This window comes from Phytophthora cinnamomi (assembly GCF_018691715.1).
Source record: "Phytophthora cinnamomi strain GKB4 chromosome Unknown Contig38, whole genome shotgun sequence".
NCBI classification, from domain to species: Eukaryota; Oomycota; class Peronosporomycetes; order Peronosporales; family Peronosporaceae; genus Phytophthora; species Phytophthora cinnamomi.
This window is the reverse complement of record NW_027150971.1, coordinates 753,198-764,453: the sequence shown is the minus strand read 5'-3', so window position 1 is coordinate 764,453 and position 11,256 is coordinate 753,198. Positions and strand designations below refer to the sequence as shown.

General features: G+C 50.1%; 2 protein-coding genes across 2 annotated transcripts; one reads left to right on the top strand and one right to left on the bottom strand.

Annotated features, from left to right (window-relative positions):
• Positions 1-5,077: 5,077 nt before the first annotated feature.
• IUM83_03242 (uncharacterized protein) lies at positions 5,078-5,876 on the top strand (the record flags this gene model as incomplete). The annotated part of the gene is made up of 2 exons (XM_067927231.1): positions 5,078-5,094; positions 5,183-5,876. 2 exons carry the CDS (start codon positions 5,078-5,080, stop codon positions 5,874-5,876), a joined length of 711 nt encoding a protein of 236 aa, XP_067791806.1.
• Positions 5,877-6,869: 993 nt separating this feature from the next.
• Positions 6,870-7,343, bottom strand: IUM83_03241 (uncharacterized protein; the record flags this gene model as incomplete). Its single annotated transcript, XM_067927230.1, has 1 exon — positions 6,870-7,343. One exon carries the CDS (start codon positions 7,341-7,343, stop codon positions 6,870-6,872), a length of 474 nt encoding a protein of 157 aa, XP_067791804.1.
• Positions 7,344-11,256: the final 3,913 nt, after the last annotated feature.

Sequence of the window (11,256 nt, the reverse complement as noted above, 5' to 3'; positions counted from 1 at the left end):
TGGATTACTCAGCTGGCAGATGTTAAATCGGGTGTCTCCAAGCTCGCCCACGACATGTTTCAAATTCTTGAAAACGAAAACTTGGAGTGGGTGGTCGAGAGCGATCCCAAGAAGGTAGTGGACTACATGATCGACGCACTTGGCCCCGATCAATTCCAACCGACGGTGCGTAAGGAAATGTCCCGAGAATCGAATAAACCACTCCTGAAAAACGTGGTTGAATTCATCGGCTGGTTGTGTACTAGCTGTAAGGAATACCAGCGCTGGGAACCAGTGTCGACAAAGCGCAGCCAAGTCGGCATTAACCAGAAAGTGAGTAACAACAGCAAGAAGTCGGACTCAGCTAGCTCCCCACAGAACTAACAGTCCAACACCACTGCGCCAACCTCGCGCCGAAGACGTACTGGCTTGAAGTGTGAAAGTGAGACGCATCGAGTGGAGAAGTGAGGCTGAGATTCTGCTGCGGGACTGGCTTGAGAAGCGAACGGGGCATCCAGCAACAGCAATCCAAAACGGCAGCCCGGCCTCGCATAATCAAGGCTCTCCAGTTTGTTGAAGTTTCCCTTTGAAGTTGGTGGGGGCCGTGCTGCCCGTGTGGAGAACACAATTGATCTACCTGATATCATTCTCGACTCATGTGCCGACGTCAATGTGGTGAGACAAGGACCGATGACGCGACTACAGGATCGCGGAAACAGGTGACTGAGGAATCTCACGATCTTCAGCGACTCGCCACCTCCAACGGCACAATGTTTGAGGCGACGCAAATGGTGCAACCCGACACGATTCAAGTTCAAACGACCACCGGGCCGCTCCTGATGCGTCGAACCCCAGCGTGGGTATTGAACAAGAGACTGAAAAATCAATGCTGACACTTTCCTCCCAGGAATAGAGCACTTGGGATATTCGCTGGACGCCATTATCGCTCGAGCGTGTGACATGTAAGAGGAATGGGATTTGCAGGACCTCGCGGTGTCGGGCACACCGACAGATAACAACATTCGACTTCTTCGGGATGATGCGCCGCTGGGAATGGACCCGGAATTACGGTTGCCACGCCGAGCCCGCACCGGACAACGCTGACATGCTGATACCTGAAATTTTGGCTGACCGTCCGCCGCTGCAGGCCTGGGAGCTCGCGAAGTTACTCGCCTCGAAGCCATTTTGTTGGGGTACCGTGATGTGTTTCGTATCGCCTTGGGTAATGACCCGCGGATTCGCGTGGAGCCGCTGCGAGTACGAATGCGTGAGGGAGCAAGTCCTGTACAGATCAATGCTCGACGATACCCGCCAGTCCACATGGAGTATCTGGGCCAGCACATCCAAGAGATGCTGGACCACGGGCTGGCACTCATCAGCCCTTCTAGTCGATGGGTGTCACCGCCGAGAATTGTCGCTAAGAGTGAGCCGGGGACCTATCGGATGACTGTGGACAACCAAGCTTTTAATGAGAGAACGGATGCTGATGCTAGAAGCAGCACTCGCCTTATTGGAAGGCACCTCGTGATACTTTACACTTGGTAGGTTCCGTGAATACTGGCAATTGTCACTCCACAGAGATTTCCAAGATATGTTCTCCATCATGGTACACCGATGTATCGTCACCTCTATACGACTACCCACTGGAGGTATGGACGCGGTGGCATACTGCCAGCATGCTGTCGAAAAGGTTTTCCGACCGATCCTTTATCACAGGATATTAGCCTGGCTTGACGATATCCTGGGATATGCGGCCGATCCGATCCGCCTCCTAGAGGTGCTCAAGCGTGTACTAGCGGCCTGTCGGAGCTATGGACTGAAACCGCATCCTGGAAAGTGTCATTTGTTTTTGCGAGAAGCTCGGTGGTGTGGGAAAATTGTCAGCAGTGAAGGTGTGCAGCATTAGTTGTATTCAAGGGCTAGCAGAAATGCCAGACCCTGCGAATGCTGGCCAACTCCAGCAATTCATGTGCGCTGTCAATTGGATGCGCAGGCGTATCACTCGTTACAGCGAACTGGCGCGCACCGATGTCAGGAAAACGAAGCCGTTGTGCCGAGTTCCTCTGAAGTAGGATGGAATGAAGAGCACGTGGTAGCTCTTCAAATTATCAAAGAAGCCCTGTTGTCGATGGCACCGCTAGATCATTCAGACCTTTTAACGTCTGTGGCGCTATTTACTGATGCTTTTTTTCACAGCCACTGTGTACAGTAATTGATGAACAAGGCCTCAAAAGACCCTCCGGACAACAAAATCATCGACCATCAGCATTTTTGATTGGACGGTTCACAGTCACCCAGCTTCGATGGCCAACCATCGAAACAGAGGCATTTGCCATTGTGAAATCAGCGAAGTGCCTGGATCATATGCTGTTGCGCCCAGGAGGTTTTCACCTGTTTACAGATCTTCGTAACCTCGTCTACGTGTTCAATCCAACCGCTACCGATGGAGCGATGCAACGCTACCAGGCTGATAAATTGCAGCGATGGGTCATGCCTATGGCATCATATCACAACGTAATTGAACACATTTGTGGAAGCGACAACGTATGGGCAGACATGTTCAGTCGCTGGGGCAATTCGAAACATAGCTCGTCGAGTGGAATTGCTGCTGTGAACCAAGTTATTGTGGTTCCCCCAGTATCACCCTTGGAGAGTGGTGCCTTCGAGTAACCAACGCCGGATAGAATCCGTGCTGTGCAAAACGCTCAGAAGAGCAAACCGAATAGCGTTGCATGGAGTCAAGAGCGATCGTGTTTTCGCGTAGACAGAGACCGTGTGCGGATAACAGAAAGTGATTGTAATTTCCGGCAGAGAATATGTGTGGTGGCTCACGCAGGAAGTAGTGGTCACCGTGGAGAACGCACAACAGCTGCAGTAATTGGATCGTGGCGCTGGTGGCCCGAGCTTGTCAAGGATGTGGCTCACTTTGTCCGTTCATGTATCCATTGTGTGGCAACGCGAGATGGCAGAGTGCCTCGCCCGTATGGCCCCGCCTTGCACGCTACGAAGCCTAATGAGTTACTGCACTTTGATTACTTGACGCTGCCGGAAGGTGAAGACACACACAATAAACGTATGCTCTGGTCGTGAAGGAAAATCTTAGTGGGTATGTGGAGCTCTTTTCTACAACTATCCCTGACGGTTCGTCGTGTGTAGCATCACTGCTATCATGGTTCCATTGATGCAGGGTGTGAAACAGTGGGTGTCCGATCGAAGCACTCACTTCAAGAACGAAATGATCGACCATCTCGCCAAAAGCACTGGTGCCAATCATCACTTCACTACCGGCTACTGCCCCTGGGCGATTGGGACAGTAGAGGTGGCGAATAGGCTTCTATCACCATACTCACTTGGCGCACGATAAATTCGCGGTTTGCTGCGGAATAACGACGAGCTCACAATCGCACTGGCGTTGCACCATGCTTCAATTTGACCCGCAATGGCGGCATTCGACTGGCGGATCTGCTCCAGGCGCCACGTGAAACACATTAAGATTCTCTTCCGGATTATCTCGGACTTCTACCGTGAATTATGTTGACGATCTTTGGCTTTAGCATCTTCGAATCCATCGCGAAGGGTAGTCGTGATCGTATTCATTTCGGACAAAAGAGAGGCACTGGCAATCATGCAGCATCCTCTGTATCACTGAGGCCTGCTTCCTCAGGCATTACCACCCTCGTGATTGCTCCGAACGCGCAAACACCTACATCGTAGCCTGGAGCTCCAATATCACCCAGATCTGTATCGCATTGTTTTAACTGAGCAGACTCAATTAATTTGTGCGGGTCGTAGCACAATCGCTCCATGATGGCGTCAGAGAACGAAATATCGCCAGCACCTGCAGGAAGCGGGACTGGACAAGTGCCGCAAAAAATATTTCGCAAAAAAGAGCGGGCCACCACGAGTCTCAAACCGCGATAACAAGTTGGATTGTTCTGCAATTGTAAATTGCACCAAGCCCACGCTGTGAACGACCTGAGCAACTTTCTGGCTTCAGCGAGGTAGCCACACATTATTGGCCTGCATTTTTTATGAGGCAACGCGCAATTAAGTACACCCCAGCGCCGCTATCAGGTTTCCGCACGATCCATGACACGACAAGGCAGTGTGTGCTTGGTGCTTCGGGTGCCTGCCGGATCCAGACCTGCCACGCCCACGGAACGAGAAGAACCAACCTTGTTGCCTGCCTTCGACAAATAGGTTGACTTCGTTTCCTCGTAATCCTTCACTTGTGCACACCGGAAAATTGAGTGAGTCAAGTCACTGCACTTGGGACAGGATCGCGGCGGTCTTGAGTCATCTCCCCTCGGTGGCCTATCAGCACGCTGCAGGTGGCGTACTGGCACTATGGTTTTTGTCACTACTGCTGTCCTGCGACGTCGCGGCCTGCCCAAGGCTGGTTTTGTCCCCGCTACTTCGACCTCGCCTGCATCCAGATCGTCGATTCTGCTTGCATCTGAACTGCTGTTGTTGTCGTGGTTGTGGTTGGCGAGTTTGCTGACTAGATGTGGGCGTTCCGAAACGATAGGAGTCTCGAATATCATAAATTCGTCCATCTGCGGACGCAGCCAGCGGTGAAAATCAGATACATCTTTCTTCAGCTGCTTACCAGCAGGTCGGTTGAGAATATCATCAATTGTAGAGCGGAATGGGGGAGGCCGAAGCGCATCGGTTCGGCACTTGACAACTCGCTTAGTATCAATTGCGCTGTAAAATTCTGCACGTAGACGAGACACCAATGGTTCGCCATCCTAAATTACAGACAACGTTGGATTGAAACGACAGCGCAAAAACCGGCAGGAAACTGTGCACATTTTACTGCGAGTAATTTTGGGAGTCAATCAGATTCAATCGCTACACTTCGATTTTGCATTTCATATGTTTTTGATACTTTCGTTAGTTATTAGTGTATGAGATGATCCTTGCAGTGCATTTGAGACGGCGGGGTACCAAATGTTACTAATCAACCATTAGGTCTTTTCGAGAAAAACGGGCTTGAAGTTGGCCAACCGTGTTTCGTACATAACTGAATTGCTGAGTTAGAGCCCCTTTTCACTTTTCAAAAATTTGAGCGAGGTGTATCACTCTCAACGGTGCCATGGAAAATCTCGCTGCGTACGCCGCTTGCTGGTCACAACGACGCCTTACCGCTCTCTCCTGCGCCGGACCCTGCTCCTGTCGTTCGTACTGATGCCGCTGGCAGTGCTGAATGCCGTGACGAAGGATTGGAGGACGGTGACAGCAGTATCGACAGCGATGAGCTTGATGACAGCGGGGACGAGGACTTTACTCCTGACTCCCACATAGCTAGCGTGGATTGCTACACAGTGGAGCATGTCGTGGATGCAGTGAAGAACGCCGCGTCCGACTCAGTAAGCGTGCATATCCCGCGTGGTACGGACCAGTTTAAGTCGTACAAAGGGGTGCTCGCTGAATTGTACAAGCGCTTGGAGGGCATACAGCAGTTCCAAATATTCTCCATGGATGAGGCCGAAACGGGGGTTGTGTCATGCCGGAAGGGCCCTGACGATGAGGCCGTCGTCAAGAACCTGCGGCGAAAGATCGATGGCGTGCTAACTACCAAGGAGAAAGTGAGCAAAATGATGTGCGACCACGTGGAGGTTTTGGCCCCTCCACCTCCAAACGTAGAGAAGAGCGAAAGCATGTTCCATAACATCAGGCCGTACGTCCCGGAGGAGTTCCGCAACAACCCGCTTTACGCAAAACCCAGCGTGCAGGAAGGTCTGGACGCTAAAGCAGCCAAACAGACTCGTCGAGCTCACCGTGCAGCTACGGCTGTGACCACCAAGGAAAACCAGGACCGTCGCGGGCGACAGCAGAGGGAATCAAGCGCAAGCGAAGGCCCTGCGAAGAAGCGGAAGGCGTCCTCCTCGTAAGCTGCTGCAGCGTGCATCAGGTTGACTGCAGGTTTAACCATTAAATCGAAATGATACTTATATCCTCCTTTGTCTGACTTTATGAATTTCTGAAAAAAATTCAGAAACTACACTTGGCTACACGGGAGTGGCCACACAAATAAGGCAAAACAGGACATTTAAAGCCCGAATTAGCTAAAACCGAGACCACCACTGGATTCTTCGGACGATTTCGGGCTAGGCTCACCAATATTTTTTTTTCCGATTTTGCCTTCTCGGACCGAGATATTTTTTTCGTCGGCCGATTTCTCCGAAACGGCTGAATGGATTTCTTTGTTTAAGGGCTCTCTGGAAAGCCAAGATAAAGGGCTTTACAACGGTGTGCCCAAATCCACTTTTAATTAATGGTTGATTAGTAACCTTTTGTTTGACGCCGTCTTATTTACGTCATTGGCATCCACATTATTTATCATATCCGACCGAGATTTCTGATCAATTTGCTATGGAGGATGTCATTCAGTGATGCCGGTTTTATATTTCCCCTTCCTTGTTGAAACGGTCGGCCGTCGGATCTGGTGAAACGTTTAATAGGGAGTGAACCCAAATCGACGGGCTCCTTGCTGCCGAGGAGGAATAGACAACGACGGACGTGATCGAACCTCCAGCGTCGACCGTGGCCGAGGTAAACACGCGCGTCGCGCTGCGCTTGACGCCACAGACAACCACTTTGTCGGAGTAATGCACCCGGCTGGACGACCAGCTGTGCAAACGCTTCGTAACGAAGGTGGATCGAATCCCCGTGGTTCTCCTTCCAGGTGAAACCAAGGTCGAGGATGATAGCCAGTTTCAGGCTGGTGACAGGTCATTAACTAATCTATTCTTCTTCCCAGGCCTTTGACCAATTCGTTCGCGATCTCTGTGGGACCCTCCCGGCTCCTGGAGCCATAGCCGCGACGGGAGATAGCGAGGGGTAAGGCCACAAGGACGTGTGAACGCCGTGGCGCGTTGCCCCCTCTAATTCCCGGCCCTGGGCCTCGTCCAATGGATTCGTAATGACGTTGGGATCAACGTGATCGTCATTGTCATCGTCATACCTCGTGGCGCGCTGCGCAGGGCGCCCATACGCGCGGCCGCGCTGTCGACGGGATCTGATACTGGTGCCAGGGCTTGGGTCCGCGACCTTGGGCTCAGGAATGAGTGCCGCGGGGGCGAGCACGAGCGCGCCGAGGATTCCGGGCTGCGGGTGCCCTTCGTCAAATCGCCGCCGTCCTTCGACGAGTCGTCGTCGACTTCACTCTCCTTTTGCCCGCCGAGCTGGTCGTCAGCGCGGTGCGCACCACGCGACGTCTGCTCGCCGGTCTGGCTGGAGTAATGCTTGGCCATCAGTGTCGGGCCGTGCTTGCAGAAGTGCGCAGCACGATACTCAGTTACGGAGATCCTGCTGGGAGTGGTGGTCGCGGTGGTCTCGGATGGGCTGGGTACAGACATGGAGACTGGCTCGACTGCGGGGTTTGGCCCTAGCGACGAAGCGCGTGTCCGCGGCGACTTGAGATGGCGGCCTAACGACCCGAGCGCTGCTTGCATACGTGTGCGGCTGGCGCAGTGAAAGCGATAACTAAGCTCACGGGGCACGTTGGCCGCGATGTAAAGTGACCACAACTGGAGGAACGCGAGCGAGGATCTGGTGTGTTCGCCGTTTTGATTGGGGGGGGGGGGGGGTATAACGGGGTTACAAAAGGGGTAACGTTTTCGGTGTATCTTATTGCCCCTGTATGAATTACGGCCACTGGCCAACCATTAGGGATTAATTAGAGTTAGTTATAGCTGACAGTGAGGTGCAGATGCTTGCCCCACAGCCGGCAAAGCCGCAGTAGAAGAAACCAAAACACTTTGTCTTTTTGCAAAGACATCTGTATGACTTGTTCTGAGCGGGCCCTCGGATAGGACCCTGCTGGATTTTTTGAGTCGCTAAGCCTTCCTCCGTGCAACGAGCTACGACAGCCCGCTACACACACGCTTCCGCACGGAGACTACGCACACAAATCTTTCTACACACACACACACACTACAACATAAACCTTTCTACACACAGTGACGACTCACGTACGGCTTCCCCCACCACACCGACCCATCGTCCACGAGGCGGACACCTCTGTAGCCTGTGTACTTTTGTGCACACGCGCTCTATCCTACTAGTATATATTACACGCGGATTGACGACGACCCCCACCCCGCATCTGTGACGTCTGCGACAGCCACGCCGTGCCATGGTCAACTGCAACCAGAACGAGGCACGGTCGACACGATCCCAAGAGCAATATCCAAGAGCTTCATCGCATTGCGGCTGGCATATCTTTTTGAGCCATCCCCCGCTCCCTCCATTCCGCTCCTGATTTGAACTCGACTTTTCACTGGCCGGGAGATGACCGTATCTTGCACGGCTTCCTAATCTGAAAAATCTGAACAACCACATGAACCACTAAAGGTTGGGTTTTCGACTAGGCTCTCGACTGATTTGTCGACGGGGTTGCTGACTGGATTGTCTACTGGTTTCTCGACTAGGTTGCAGACTTACTTGGGACTGACTCTCACGAAGGCAGGCATAAACACGAGCCCGCAGCCAAGTAGGAAATCGCGATGAATGCCCTGCGTTTTCCCACCAGGAATTGACTTGAGCGCCGTCCAGGAGCTGGGGCGGACATTCACTCTGTTGTAAGGCCGTAAATGACCCTCTCAATTGCACGCTAAATCGAGCGGGTAGCAGGCCCCAGCTTCGAAATCTCGCTCGAGAACGGAAGATGTCGCGCACATTGGCATAGACCCTCTCGGATATTGGTAGGTATGACGAGCTGGCGAGCGCTTCACCAGCTAGAAAGCAGGTGCTATCCGACACATCCAACTTTATCACAGCGTAACCGTCATTCCAGAAAGATGCAGTCGTACGATTCTTCTCACGCATCGTTAGAAGCTGGAGTCGGGAGTGACAAAAGCAGGTGAAACGGTTGCGTTCCGACCCCCCCCCCCTCGTCTCGTCCGTTTCAATCTGTTATTTGTTTTTCAAAAACAAAAATATCGAAAGATTGGCAAGGTGTAGTGGGATAGGATATTGGACTACGTCGCCACGTTCTGAGTCAAGCCTCGCAAGGCACCTGTCCTCTTCCTGACGACAGGGTTCCAACCTTGGTACTGTCGCTCTCGGCACTTTAAGTATTATCTCGGAGGAGCAAGTGTATTGAGTGAATTCTTGCTGAACATTGCCTATGTGTATGTACACTACGGTCACTTTAGCGATTAGATGATTAAAAAATGTCTCAACATGATTTTGAGTCCTTCGGCTGACACAAAGTTAATTTCACTGTAAATATTACAGTAGAAATATGAAATTAACGTGCAAGATATTCATGTACGTAGTGCGCCACGCACGCAATTCCAGTGAAAGGTGTCATTGATGAGCTTCTTTCAAAATTTGAAGCTTTTATTAATGCTTAGTCCAATGCCAAAAGAATGAGAGTTTCCAAGCGTAGACCATACAATATGGCTTCATAATATGCATCAATTGAAAGTTAACCACGCAACACTAGCTAATGTACAGTAGATGTGCAGCTATGTTTAAATACTGGTACAGTAACGTATTCTACTTACGAAAATAAAACTTCAAATGGACGCTGGTACCTCCTAAAATGTTGACCAAATAGTAGATTCAAAGTAAAGATAGCAAGCCGATATCTATATTCTATATATCTTTGTTTACTTTAGATTCTTGGATTGCCCGCCTCAACTCCCATATGTCTCTCGGTGGATTTATACATATAGCGCCAACTAAGCAAATGTATGAGAACAAGAGCGCAGAATAGAATGCACAGCGTATTTCCCGCACCAAAGAACAAATTAATTCCAGATGAAACCAACCTGGTCGGAAAAATTTCGGTTTCAAAGCTAAAGCGCAGTAGGGAGTGTTTGTAGGCACATCGAACATAGCGTTTGTACAAATAAAAGGTATGTATATAGTGATCGGTTCAAGCAGGAAGTATTTTGTTGTTTGCGATGGAGATCACTCTTTATATTCCGCTCCATCAACACAGCTAAAACAACGTCAACCATTGCACTCTGCATCTGTCTCATATTCTTCAGTCGTTCAGGTCAAGAGTTAAATTTACGAAGAAACGTTTGGGAGACCTTCGGCCACCACCAGGGATGTGGCTTAAAGAAGGCAGTCGCGGATTATTATTATAAAAAACAATTGTCTTTTTCTTCGATCACTTGAAACTCTATGTAAGTACGACCGAAAGCGTCGTGTACCATACACCAAATGATGTGGCATTCATACACCAATGGAAGACACGATGTATTGGCCCCTTGCTGGTATGTTCGTTCATGCTGTTCATTGTGTTGCTGTTGCCATCTAAATACTGGTGCTGCTGCCATCTAAATACTGGTTCGATTGATGCGCACCAATTCAGCTTCAAAGTTAGCGTGACTCTCCTCGTTGAAGGTTAGTAATCTTCTACGCAATGGGACGGATCTCGAGCTTGGGGAGAGTCTCGCAGCGATACCATGAGCTACAACATTATATGTGGCCGCTAAAGGTTCTTTTGATCCGCATTTTGTTTTGCCTAAAACCTAGGTATGTGCACATACCATGGCCTCCTGGTTTTGAGATAAGACAATTATCGCGCATGACCAAAATCTTCTAATATTACTAGACCGCTTCGCTTTCACCGGGAGAACGGCTTCGCGAAATATACGTGCTACTTGTATACTATTAGTACATATCCAGTATCGCTAGCATTATAGGTGTAGGCATTTGCAAATGTAAATTGTATCAGCGATAATGCTGAGGCTGTATTCTGGTCCGAGAGGGTAAACGCTGCGAAGCTGCCAACTCGACAGACGGTGTGAAATTACACGCCGCGTCATCAAATTACTTATCGTCCTCGGCAATTCACTGTAGAAAAAATAAAGGCGGGCGTAAGGATAATTGCATCAAAACATATCGAAGCACACTGCAAAGCTTCTGAGCCTGATAGGTTTGTGAAATATTCGCAACATTAGAACGCTATTTTTATGGTTGCCCGGATTTTAACAAAGCATAACAATTGCTATGAAGGCCTTGGTCCCAAGCTTTTCGAACTCCCCTGGAATAGATGCTTCTACTTTTCCCTTCGTCTCGTGGTGTTACCCTGTGATGGAAGCAACTCCACAAAGAATTTTTGCTATTGTAGAAAATTCACACTGACATTGTTTTCCATGCTGGGTGGAGATTACATAATGGCATTGTTTCAGGCAACACAAGCGGAAGGACCGGGTTTTGCACATATCAAGTCATCATGTCAAAGTAACTGTAAGAAGAAGAAGAAGAAGAAGAAGAGATTAAATGGAACTTCACTCCGTAAAGCAGGAA